Consider the following 13,772-nt stretch of genomic DNA (forward strand, 5'->3'; position numbering starts at 1 on the left):
GATCTTTCTTCTAAGTAATATAAGAAGTAAAGAACTTGGACTTGATTTGGATGGAGCACAAAAAAGATTTATTATGATAGCCTTCGCTATAGCAAAAAAATGTATTATGTCAACCTGGAAATTAGAAGATAACCTGAGAATACAGCAATGGTACATAGAAATGAATAAATGTATTCCATTGGAAAAAATAACATAATTTAAGAAATTACATCACAGTATTCGAACAAATTTGGGAACCGTACATGGAACACAACAGAGAAGTCCTACCGCGGACCTCCACCACCTAAAATGACAGGAGAAGACGACGAAATGAACTGACCCAGTATGTAAAAGTAGTTGACACAATTTTCTTGTTTATTTTCATTGTGAGATGACATTGTTTAATGGGTTTAATGTATCATATATGTTGAATGATGAATGGGTGGGGAAAGGGGGGTGAAGGAGGGAGGGAAGGGAGGGAGGGGTGGAAAAGGGGAGAAAATGACACTGTGTATATTCAAGAGGGAAATGTTTGTGTGTATTTTGGTCAGTATGGTTCATAGTGTGAAAAATAAAAAAAATTTTTTAAAAGTTAACTGTAGTGGGAGGGAGATATGCTGGCTTGTTTTTCCTTGAGGCCTTCATGGCCAACAGAAAGAAATGTCTGGCGAGTCTTTGTTTCTTAAGAAAGCACGCATGCAATTTATCGTCGGACATTAATAGATGTTATCTTGCTAGGTGTAGAATTGAGGACATTTGTCAAGAGGTCACACATTGCATTCAGTTCTGATCGCCACATTACAGGAAGGAGGTAGAAGCTTTGGAGAAGGTACAGGGAGATTTACCTGGATTAGAGAATGTGTCATTTGATGCAAGGTTGACAGAGCTAGAGTTTTTCTCTTGGAACAATGAAGTATAAGAGGTGACTTAATGGAGGCATACAAGATTATGATTGACTTCGATAGGGTGACCAGTCAGCACCTTTTTTTCTTGAGGTGACAATACAAAATGCCAGAGGACATCTGTTCAAGATTGAAGGAAAGTTTCAGAGAGATGTTAGAGGTCGGTCTTTTCCACAGAGAGGTGGGTTCCTGGAATACATGGCCAGGGTGGTGGTGGTTGGTACAAGTTATGGATGTGAGGTATGAATAAAATTGGATTGTTGTGGAGCAGGTTGAGATAGGTTGGTCCAACATTGGTGAGGCAACTTCTCTTACTTCCCCATTGACCACAGAGGAAGCTCCTGGATCCAATGGCAATAATTTACTTACCACTCTTTCTGGGCTTCTCCTGTGCTTCATGCAGATAATCAAAGCTAGGTAAGTAGAAGGCATACCGCTGACCTTGCACTATTGTTTCCTTTTTTAGTACTAAGCGTTCAAGATAGTCTTTCGGTACTTCCCCAATTCCGATGGCATAGATTTCTGCAGAGAAAGAGAAGAACCCTTAAATGGGAGAATACATGGTGAAATTCACTGTTGGTGATCAAACAAGCTGCCTTCTGACATACAATATCAGGATTCTTCAGGGGGATGAAGAAGAAAGCCCGTATGTTTAAAACCTGATTTTCACATGCTGGCAAAACATAAACTAATTGTGTGATGGCGTCGGTGAGCCCATAATCTTTTAGTAGGTGATCCAGACCCACAGGTTTTTAGGAGCCAGTTTGTCAAACAAGGCTGACAATTTGATGAGGTAATAGGTGCAGGCAGAAAGGAGGGAGGTCAGGAAGAGCTGACTGTCCTCTCCCTCATTATCTAATGATTGCCCTGTCGGGTGAGGCAAGTTAGGACTCAGTTGCCTGTGTATCAACAGCCTGTCAATACTCATGGATCCTGTCCAAAGCAAGTGAAATTGCCATTGGGGGCTGATGATCAGGAGAGATGGCTGGAGGAAGACAGGAGTGGGAATAGGCTTATTCTTCTTTGGCTTGGCTTCGCGGACGAAGATTTATGGAGGGGGTAAATGTCCACGTCAGCTGCAGGCTCGTTTGTGGCTGACAAGTCCGATGCGGGACAGGCAGACACGGTTGCAGCGGTTGCAGGGGAAAATTGGTTGGTTGGGGTTGGGTGTTGGGTTTTTCCTCCTTTGCCTTTTGTCAGTGAGGTGGGCTCTGCGGTCTTCTTCAAAGGAGGTTGCTGCCCGCCAAACTGTGAGGCGCCAAGATGCACGGTTTGAGGCGATATCAGCTACATTTATCCCATGGAGACATTCTCGTTTTTGAGACAAAGCCACCTGGGCCCAGCCTTCGCTTCATGTGCCCCTCTTCTGTCGGTGTGTGGGGTTCCTCCTTCTGTTCCAGCTTCCAATAAGTTGGGAGGTTAACTGGCCATTGTCAAAAGCCCCTGTTGTAAAGATGAGTGATAGAATCTAATGGAAGTTTCACAGCCTGTGGTTAGTGTAGTGGTTTGCACAACGCTGTAACAGCGCCAGCAATTAGGACTATGAATTCAAACCCATGCTGTCTGTAAGGAGTATGTACCTTCTTCCCATGTTTACACTGGCTTTCCCTGGGGGCTCCAGTTTCCTCCCACCATTCAAAACGTACCGGGGATTGTAGATCAATTGAGTGTAATTGGGCAGCATGGACTCGTGGGCCAAAAGGGCCTGTATGTATAAATTAATATTTAAGTAGGCCCTTTAGCACATCTAGTCTAAGCTGACCAAGATATCTCACCAAGTTAAACAGGAAAGTCTGCAGATCCTGTGGTTGTAGTGACATACATAAAAGTGCTGAAGAAACTCATGAAGCGTCTATAGGAAGTAAATGGTAACCAACGATTTGGGACTGAGTGCTTTGCCAAGGTATGAGCAAAAAACATGCGGGGAGGAGAGGAGAGAGGAAGGAGCACAGGCAAGAGGTCAGAGATGGACAAGGGTGGGGCAGATGGAAGAAAAACAAGCTGACATGTCGCTCTCTGAAAGGAGAAGGAAAGAGAGTAGAAGCTGGAGGAAAGGAGACAGAGGGATGGGGAAATAGAGAGATTTGGAAGAGCGGTTTAACAGAAATTTGCTTAAGGTGGGATGTGGGTGGAAAGAAAAAGTTTGAAAACCACTGTTTTAATTATACCTCATTGACTTGTTATGTGCACAGTTTCATAACTCCAAAGGAAATGGGCCAATGACAATTTTTCCTCAAGCAAAATATTTCAGTAACAATTGGGTCAAGAGCAGTGATTCTCAATCTTCCCTTCCCAGTCACACCCCACCTTAAGCAATCCCTTACTCATCACAGAGCACCGATGGCATAGGGATGACTTAAAGTGGTACATGTGTGGAAAGAAAAAGGTTTAGAACCGCTGGTCTAAACCCTTCCTATCCATGTTCCCGTCTGTATAGCTTTTCACTATTACAACTGTACCTGCCTCTAGCACTTCCTTCACATAGGACTATCATCTTAGTGAGAAAGTGGGTGCTTGATAGTTGGCATGAAGCCAGGGTTCGAAGGGGCTGTTTTCATGCTGTATCACTCGACTGAAGATTGCTTCACTTGTCCTACTCACAATCAATATTGGTTCCTACATACAGGCTAAGAATCCATTGTGTAAAATGGAAAACAGAGTGATCTGTAAAAATGAGTAAAATCCTGACAATCATTTACCATGGGACTAGAGCTTTTCATCACAAATCCTTCGATTCATTATAGCCATTCTGCTTTTCTATATCTCCACTCAAACATTATCAGAAACTCTGCAGCCTGTGCTGTTGTTTTATTGTAGCACTCTCCTCTGCACCTTTGCTCTTGATTCTTGTTCTACAATGCACAGTTGACACATTCTACCATGCACAGTAGCAAACAGAACAAGGTTTCTTTTCCAATGTGGCTCAGTACAGTAAACAATTCAGTTCAACTCATTTAAATAATGGGGCCCCACTTTATGGCTCCAATTTTAACAAGTTAAGATCAGCTTTGACAGAAGCAGCTTTGTGGACCACATTATTTGTGTACCCTAAATGGAGGGTTTGACATACCTAGGGTGTTTGTGAAATTGGAGAGGAGATTTGTAATTTTCTTTTTGACTGTAAAAGGTGAAGGTGCTCCGTTGTAATTTCCTGTTGAATGAAAAGAAAAGTAATCTGAGTCCTGCCGTAGTGAAGAATAATTCAAAGTGAAATAAATTTCATGTAAAAATGCCTATGTTAGGCACAATCTTTACCTCCACAGGAGCATGCAAGAAAACAGTTTCTGCAAATTGAAACAACAACAATTTTGTTTTAACCTTAAGGTACAAATCCTGTGGAAAATCTCGTGATAGTGTCAGAATAACTTGAGTCTCAACAAAGACAAGACAAATGAGATATCGTGGACTTCAGGAGGACCAGGAATGACCACCCTCCACTACACATCAATGACTGCAATAGAGTGGAAAGCACCAGTTCCTTGGAGTCCACTTAACGAGTGACCGATTGTGCACATACATTTCCTCACGTCAGGAAGGCTCAACTGCGATTGCATTTCCTCAGAAGACTGACGCAGATAAGTCTACCGGCCACCTTCTACAGGAGCTCTATCATGAACCTTCTGGTTGGCTGATGCTATGGTTGCTGCAGAGAAATAGGTCAGAGGTAAATTCACAGGACCAGAAGAGTGGCAGAGAGGATCACTAGAGTTTCCCTCTCCCCACCCATGATTGATACGAGGGTACACAAAATCATTGAGGATCTTTTCCACCCTGTACGCAGCATCTTCCAACCGCTCCCATCAGGTAAGAGATACAGGAGTATCAGAGCCAGCACCACCAGGCTGAGGAACAGCTTCTTACCACAGGCAGTGAGATTGCTGAACAACCAAAGGAACTGCTCACACTAAGCACTCTCATATTCATGAAACAATATTGATTTATTTGTTTATATGACTATTTATCCTGCATATATATTATTTGTCTGTATATGTGTTATGTCTGGTTGCGTGTCTGTGTGTTTTGCATCGAGGACCGGAGAGCGCTGTTTTGTCAGGTTGTACTTGTACAATCAGATGACAATAAACTTGACTTCAACATTGGTTATGGTAGGCATGGCATGATGGCGTAGATTGGAGTCGTGGAAATACGCCTCTCCCGGCAGAATTAATTAAAACCAGAATTTTTTAAAAAACTTTAAAAAAAAAACTTTAAAAAAAATTACAACATTGTGACTTGTTCTAAACCAAACTACAATGGCTACAAAGAAATCAAAGACAAACTGCAAAGAAAACAACTATTAAAGAGGTTAGTACAATTGATGCCTTAAGAGGTCAAATAATTTTTTCAACTAAAATTAAAAAGGATTATTGTAAATAAGTAGATGAATTGGAAAAAGAAATAGCGATTTTAGAAAAATATTTGCAGTACATATCTGAAGGAAAAAAAGAGAAATTTAAAAATAAGAAATTATATTATAATTCGATATAAGCTTATAGAACAGAAAAATTGAGAAAATGAGACCAAAGTATTATGAGTTGGGGGAAAGAGCACATAAGGGTTTAGCTTGGCAATTGAAGATGGAACAAACTTCAAGGACCATTAATGCTATTAAAAGAAATTCATAATTTACTTAAAATCCTCAAGATATAAATGATTCTTTTAAAGATTTCTATTGTAGTTTATATACATCTCAGTCCAATAATGATGACGTTAAAATTAATAATTTTTTTTATTTGAAATTCATCTTTCTTTAAGTTGACAAGATTGGAAAGATTTAGATGCCCTGTTTATAGCTAAATAAATTATTAATGCACTAAAATTAAAAAGGATTATTGTAAAGAAGTAGATGAATTGGAAAAAGAAATAGCGATTTTAGAAAAATATTTGCAGTACATATCTGAAGGAAAAAAAGAGAAATTTAAAAATAAGAAATAAATCTCAATGGAGGAGGGTTTTGCACTGGAATTTTATGAAATTTAAAGATTACCTCCTTTTATGGAGGTATTGAAACAAGCAATGAAAACCCATTCTTTACCAGAGTCTTTCTCAAATGCAATTATAACTGGTATATCTAAGAAAGATAGAGACTTCTTGAAAACTGAATCTTATAGACCAATATCATTATTAAATGCTGATTATAAAATTATAGCTAAAGTTTTAGCAAATAGATTGAATGAATTTAATTTAATAAATAGATTTAATTCATATGGATCAATCTTGTTTTATTAAAAAATGACATTCTGCAGATAATATTGTTAAATTAATTAGTTTAATACTTATGTCTCGGAAGAAATCGGAATTGGCATTGGTTTTAGCTTTAAATGCTGAAAAGGCTTTTGATAGATTCAAATGGAGCTACTTTTAAGATGTTAAAAAAATTTGGATTTGAATCAATGTTTGTTAATTGGATTAAAATTTTATATAAAAATCCTTCTGGCAAAGTTGTGACTAATGGACAAATTTCTTCAGCTTTTCTGTTGACTAGATCGACTAGACAAGGATGTCCGTTATCTCCAGTTTTATTTGTTTTAGCAATTGAATGTTTTGTACAATTAATAAGACAAAATATTAATATTAAAGGAATTAAAGGTAGCAGTGAGGAATTTATGATTAATTTATTTGCTGCTGATGTTTCGATTTATATAACAGATCCTATGAATTCTTAGTGTTCATTATGTATGAGATTGAGAGAATAGAGTGAATTATCAGGTTATAAATGGAGTATCAGCCCAGACCCTGACTGCATGCAGCCACTCCTGGAGCTTCCCCTTCCACACAGCCTCAAGGCTCTGAAAAGGTGCCTTGGGTTATTTTCCTATTAAGCTCAATGGGTCCCCAATTATGCAGGCAAATCCACATCCTTCTCTTTGGCAGTGGAGGCTCATGCAGCCTTCAATCACATTAAGGAAGATATTGTCAAGACCACAATGCATGGTGTAGACAAATTTACCCTGTTTCAGGTGTAAAACAATACATCAGACTTCACCCTGGTGGCCACCCTTAACCAGGCAGACAGGCCAGTCTCATTTTTTTCACATACCCTGCTGGGCCCTGAGATTTGACATTCCTCGGTTGAAAAAGAAGCCCAAGCCATTGTTGAGGCAGTGTGGCACTGGGGCCATTACCTGGCCGGTAAGAGATTCACCCTGCTGACCAATCAGCGTGCTGTTGCATTCATATTTAACAATCACAGTGGGCTAAAATTAAAAATGACAAAATATTGAGGTGGAGGATTGGACTGTCCACCTATAATTACGATATCTTTTACCAGCCACGGAAACTTAATGATTTGCAAGAGGCACTGTCCTGCAAAACCTCCATAGTGATCTCTGTCACCCTGGAGTTACCAGGACTTTTCATTTTGTCAAAGAACACAACTTGCCGTACAACAACGAGATCAGGTCCTTGACAAAGAACTGCCAGGGTGAGTCCAAGCCGCACTTCTACCAGCCAAACAAGGCACAATTAATTAAAACCACCTGCCCCTTTGAGTGATTTAGTGTTGAATTTAAAGGACCCCTGCCCTCCACTGACGGCAATGTGTATTTTCTTAACATCATTAACGAATACTTTTGTTTTCCATTTCCCATCCCCTGCTTGGACATGACTGCTGCCACGGCCTCTTCACTCTGTTTGGCTTCCCCAGTTATATTCACAGTGACCGGGGACCTTCCTTTATGAGTGGTGAGCTGCACCAGTACCTGTTGATCAGGGGCATTGCTATGAGCAGGACCGCTAGTTACAAGCCCAGGGGTAACGGGCAAGTGGAGAGGGAGAATTCTATGCTTTGGAAGGTAGTTCTCTTAGCCTTGCGGTCTAAGGGCCTCCCAGTCTGCCACTGGCAGGAGGTCCTTCCGGAGGCATTCCACTCCATCAGGTCCCTGCTATGTACGGCCACAAATGCCACACCACATGAACGTATATTTTCCTTTCCCAGGAAATCTGTGACAGCATGCGTGGAACCATGTCTGACCCTGGTCAAAAGGGGCCACCTCCTCCATGCCAACCCCCAATATGCCGATATGGCATACCCTGATGGACACAAAGGCACCGTCTCTGTCAGTGACTTGGTTCCCTCAGGGTCCCTGGAAAATGCTGCTGATCACCCCACACACTCCTCACTGTTGAACACACGCGATGTACCCTGCCTCTGTTCCAAGCAAGGATACACTGGCATTAATCCACCAACACAACACTGATGAAAACATACAGGCGCCCGAGACTGTCCAGGACCCCACCGCTGCACCGCAGCCGCAACTGGTGTTAAACCGGTCCCAGCGACCAGATCATCTGAAAGACTGAACTTGCGACTTTGTAAGTTCCACTTCCCCCTGCTCGACTCTTTTTAAAAACAAGGGGTGAATGTGGTAAACCACTGTTATGTATAATTGTCTGGTCGGGCACATCTATTGGCTGGTTGTACCCGTGGCTCCTCCCCACAGGCTCCTGTATAAAGGTGGCTATCCCACAGCCCCCTCCTCAGTGCAGGACAGTTGAACAGTATGGATGTGCCATCATTCTTGTGAATAAAAGCCTATTGGTTTCTCTACAACAGTCTTTCAAGTAATTGATGATGCATCTCCTACTTACTCACTGGGATCTAGGGTCACTTGCAGAAGGACGCCACTGTCCTCACCTTGCCCGCCCAATATGCAAGCTCGTCAGCCCAATATCCAAGTTCTCAGCTGGGCTAGCCCAAAACAGATTCTATCCCATTTACTTCAGCACCCTGGAGCTCTGCTCTGGGCCAGCATCACATCAGGCCACTTCAGGGCCTTTCCAGCACCTGGCAGCGGCTCAATGGGCAAAACGGCAGTCTTCCCTACCCATAATCCCCCATGCAACTGGAACCACTTTGCCAGTGCCAGCACCAGTCAGGGAAACACAGAGTGGGTTCCAGCTGTGTGGAGGATTATGGGTCAGGCAGACGGCCAATTTCCCATTGATCCTGCATTGAGGCGCTGGTACCAACGACCGGGCATGAAGGCCAAAATGGCCCAGTGAGGTGCTGGAGGCTGGGCGGCCGGCGGGGCTGTCACAGCCTGCTTCGGTCACGGGCTGACAGCTCGCTGGGCGCCCTGTGACAGTAACCGATCAGCTGCTCATAGCAGATGTCGGGCAGCACGGTTGGTGTGCAGCGGTTTTTGTGCAGTTTTTAATGGGGGGCACCACTTTACCTAGATATGCCACTGCCCCCCCCAACCCCAATGGCCCAAAGCAGGCTATGGTCACTGAAAGTCACCCCCAACCAAGCATCCGAAATGAGGGGCTCAAGCCCTCACCTTTCCTTAGCTACAGCACACGCACTTTCCAGCCTATGACTGGTGATCGCAGACCCTACCTTCTGAAGGATCTGGAATGTGGAGTGCCTGATCACATGGAGCTGACACCAGTGGCATGGTGCTGTAGATGGCATCGCTGGTGCCCATAACTCCAGTGATCCAGATTCAACCATCGGTGCTGTGTGCATGGACTTTGCAAATACTCCTTGTGACTGTTTCCCTCTATGGCTACAGTAAAACACACCCACTGGCTATGACAAATCTGCGGATATGTGTGAGAGTACAGATTATAGGCAAATGAGAAGAGGGCAGAAGGGATTTCTCAGAGAGCTGAATGGCCTCCTCCATCATAAGGAAATATAACATAGGCTATAATGAGGGGTTCGGATTGTCATTGATGTTTAATTCTGTCTCCAGCTTGCATATTGGGCGGGCAAGGTGAGGACAGTGGCGTCCTTCTGTAAGTGGCGTCCAGGGTATGTGCCCTAGTTTCCATACCCTAGACGCCAGTGAGTAGGTGATGCATCATCAATTACTTGAAAGACTGTTGTAGAGAAACCAATAGGCTTGCACCCAATAGAATTTCCTGACAAATGAGTTCCCTGATAGTCTAAATTTGGGGGTGGTTGATCAGGTTACTGAAAGGAAACTGAAGGCCAGAGTTGGTACTGAATTGATAGATCAATGGTTCCATTTTCTCATGTGGGGACTGAGGGGCAGTTGGGGTCTTTAGTCAGTGCTCAAGTTCTTTGAAGAGCTTTCCTCGAGAGACTTCCTCAGAAAAACACAGTCACCTGCAAGAGCTATAACCCTGAGTGTACACTGAGGTGCTGCAGTGGGTCAGACAACATTGGTGGTAAGAAATGGACAGGAAAAGATCCGTAGGTTTTGTCTATCCATTTCTCTCCATGGATGCCGCCTGATCTGCTGAGTCCCCCAGTCTCTCATGGGTAGTATTATCACAACTTTGACTGCACAATTCCTCTACAGTGTCATGTGATCAGAAGCCTCTGCATCTGTTAATCAAGCTCAAGACCACCCACAGCGAGCACACACCTTGCCCTTGGCTCCTTTGCAGGAATACACACCTCGCTTCTGGCTCCTTCACTCACCTGCCCTATTTTGGGTACAAATGAACTGGCACCACTGGCCAGCTGGGGGTATAAAACTCATCACATGGAACAGCTGGGTCTCTTTTATCCTCCCTAAGGACAAACCCAAGCTCCACTCTAGGTCGTGAGCCATAGACGATGCTTGGAGTCAATTACGTGGTGTGTGCCAGTAATGGGTTGGGGGTTATTGTGGTGGACACATACGAATCAATTTTAACTTCTTTCTTTCTCTCATAACTAATCGGGGTGCTGTACCTGCACCACATCAAGGGGTAGCAGGTACTGTTGTTGTGTCTTTCGGCAGTGTGTAGTGATTGCCAGTACTGTTGCTGTGTCCAATGCAAATGCATTGTATATGTCTTGCCTGTGTGTGTGTGTGCGCACGCTTGTCTGTGTGCGCGCGAGCTCGAACCCTCTTGCAACTTTCCCACATAGACAAATAAAGGTCTTTTGTTAAAACTAACTTATGGTTGGACTCATTGATTCTCAGACCTGCCGAACTTGATTCTCACATCACATTCACTCAGATTCCCTGTCCAATGTATACATGCTTATTTAAATATCAATCTCACAGAGGCTCACCGTGAGTGATGATTATAATGACTTGTTTTGGCATTGGTGACCCGCTCTTTTTCTGAAGATTTAGAGTTTCATTAATGGAGGAGTAGACTACATTCAGGGCTAGTCCTGTTCTCCTTCCTCTGCACTCATAATAGTCTACGGCAAAAGAAGGAAAACTTATTTATTTTAAGTCACATAAAATTGACAAAGACATCCAAAAATCAAACAAATTTCTAACTTATTTAATTCTCTCATCCAAATCTATTCAGTGACACATACCAATAAATGAGAGAGTAACATAATATAAAAGCATACATTAAGAAACACCTTTGTTTGCTGACCTGTGACACTAGAATATCAGCAGCATCTGGGCCTTAATCATAACTTACGATACTTCATTATATTACAATTTATACCAAAATACTCCTGGTTGACACAGTTTCACAAAATACCCTGATCATTTATCCCCTCCAGGTCCCTGTTCTCTCATCTGCAGACCTATGATGAGGTCTTTTATTAATCAAGTGCTTCTGCCACAGTCTGCAAGCCATTCATGTGACAGATGTATGTGTTTGCTTTTCCTCTCTCTTGCATACATTTGATCTATCATCCTTGTCCCCCTCAACTGTCTTAAAAACAGCACATATCCATTTCTACCGTCTCTATGCCCCAGCCACCACAGAACTGGTCCAACTCACCTCTGTACCCAATACCTTTAATCCTTTCTATCACCATCTCAGAAGTAAGCTCTTCATTGATAGCTGTGATTTTTGAAGGGTAAGTTCCAAATGCAATAACTTCAAATCGAACCACAGCTGTAGTACCTGACATCTAAAAGAATGAGGGAAAGAGAATCTCACAAATAAAGTAGTTTATTTTTGTCATTTCACGTTCAAATTTCCTGGTAATATGAGAGGAGATGGTCAGCTCAGCAAGTCCATGCTAAATCAACCCCATTCCTCCACGTATTTCCTATATTCTGTTCACTTTCCCATGGTCATCAAATTCACCCTGCATTGTTCTACCAGCAACATGCACAGAGGTGATTGACAGTAACTAATCAACAACACCAGAGCTTCTTGGGGAAGCCTGAGAGACACCCAGGGAGAACATTCGCACTGGAGGTTTGGATCGAATGTTTATCCATTTCTGGTTATAATGTGCCTCTGTCCTATGCTTTCAATTTGAACACAAGTGCAAGAGTTTAAATCATTGAACATTGCTTCCATATTTCATGCCATTTGGCATTTTGCAGGAACCCGATAACAAAGATCGAGATACAAGTGTTGAACACAAGCATTTCTCCTTGTTCTTCAAACCAGACCTCTATTAAACACTTTGTCTAATGACATACATTCCTTATTATACACTAAAGGGTCAGAACAGATGAAACACTGATGTCCATGATAAGGCTTCAAGCCACTGCTTCCTATAATATTGGTGTGGCCAGCTGTGTTAGGAAGACAGTTGTGTGTCTGCATGCGGTAAACTAAAAGTGGAAAGGGAACAGATAGGCCTTCACTTCTGTCAATTCCAGATGGCGTACAGTGAGCTAGGTTGGGTAGCATTCCTGAGGACAGTCACCCAGACTCATTGCTGTAAGATCATTGCAAAGTTTATTAGGTAATGCACTTCTTTCGAGAGGAACAGAGCTCCTTTAAAAAAAAAACTAACAGCAAAAATTTCATATTGGAGGCAATGGACAGTACCCTTTGTCATGTGATGATGGCAAGAAACTGGGCCTACCAAGGCTCCTGCAACTCACCATCAGGACCTGGGTTGACTGTTATTTGGTTAGATTCTACCTTGTGACTCATTCTCAACTCCAACTTCAACAATGCCCTCTGTCTGAATTCCTGGACAACACAAACAGGTTGTGATTGCATTGCATAAAATTAACAAAAAAACAATTAAATGGTTTCATCAGCTCAATTTTAGGCATCAAACCCAAATATCTGTAATTATTTCTATCACAGAACTGCAATGTGTAGCGGCTCGCGAACTGGGATGCGGGTCAGTATGCAATGAATGTGGTGACCGTGCAGACCCTGTGGGGGTCTTCGTCCCAGGTGACCACCTGCACGGCGGGAAACAATGAACCAATCCGAGGCCGGTGCTGCTGTGACATCACTCCTGTTGTCAGCAGTGGGGAGAGAATATAAACAGAGCTGCCAGTGCAATAAACTAGTCTTCGACTTCGACTCTTTGGATGTGTGTCATTCTTTCCACACTTCGCAGTAGTGCACACGCTACATTGGTGACCCTGGCAGGTCCAAACGGCAGTTGGACCGAAGATGATGGACCAAACGGCTCTTCACATGGTTTCATTGAAGCTGCTGACGTTCTGGGTATCACAACCACACATGTGGCTCAAACAGGCCAAGGCCCAGTTCCACCTCTGACAGATCACTGCTGACGACACACATTACTACTATGTGGTGAGCTCACTTGACCAGGACACAGCAGCAAGAGTCGTTAACTACCTGTGGCAGCCTCCAGAGCAAGGCAAATACAATGCCCTCAAGGAGCTATTATCCAAATACGAGGCTACGTATGATACAATATAATTGGTTACACAGACTATACATTACACCGCAAAAGTTAAATAAATGGGACCCAACAGTATCTGATAGATGTTTTCGATGTAAAAAAGAAATGGGAACAACAATTCATGCAATCTGGACATGTGAGAGAGTAGAAAAATTTTGGGATATGATCTCAATCAGACATTAAATAAAATAACAGAAAACAATATACCAAAGAATCCAGAGATCTTTCTCCTAAGTAACATAAAAAACAAAGAATTTGGAATTGATTTGGAGGATGCACAAAAAAGATTTGTTAAGATAGCCCTAGCCGTAGCAAAAAAATGTATTATGTCAACCTGGAAATTGGAAGATAATTTGAAAATACAACAATGGTATATAGAAATGAAT

At 42.5% G+C, this 13,772-nt stretch overlaps 1 protein-coding gene across 2 annotated transcripts in view; it reads right to left on the bottom strand.

The window, feature by feature from the left end:
• Nucleotides 1-13,772, bottom strand: part of LOC138749681 (complement factor B-like) — a 79,555-nt gene that overhangs the window by 41,795 nt on the left and 23,988 nt on the right. For both annotated transcript variants that reach the window (XM_069911414.1, XM_069911413.1), the window contains exons 7-10: nt 11,535-11,667; nt 10,858-10,992; nt 3,952-4,032; nt 1,251-1,403 (exon numbers count right to left, since the gene is read on the bottom strand). In XM_069911414.1, the coding sequence (XP_069767515.1) occupies nt 1,251-1,403; nt 3,952-4,032; nt 10,858-10,992; nt 11,535-11,667 (502 nt within the window). The remainder of the gene's footprint in view (nt 1-1,250; nt 1,404-3,951; nt 4,033-10,857; nt 10,993-11,534; nt 11,668-13,772) is intronic.

This window comes from Narcine bancroftii, chromosome 14, assembly GCF_036971445.1.
Source record: "Narcine bancroftii isolate sNarBan1 chromosome 14, sNarBan1.hap1, whole genome shotgun sequence".
NCBI lineage: Eukaryota > Metazoa > Chordata > Chondrichthyes > Torpediniformes > Narcinidae > Narcine > Narcine bancroftii.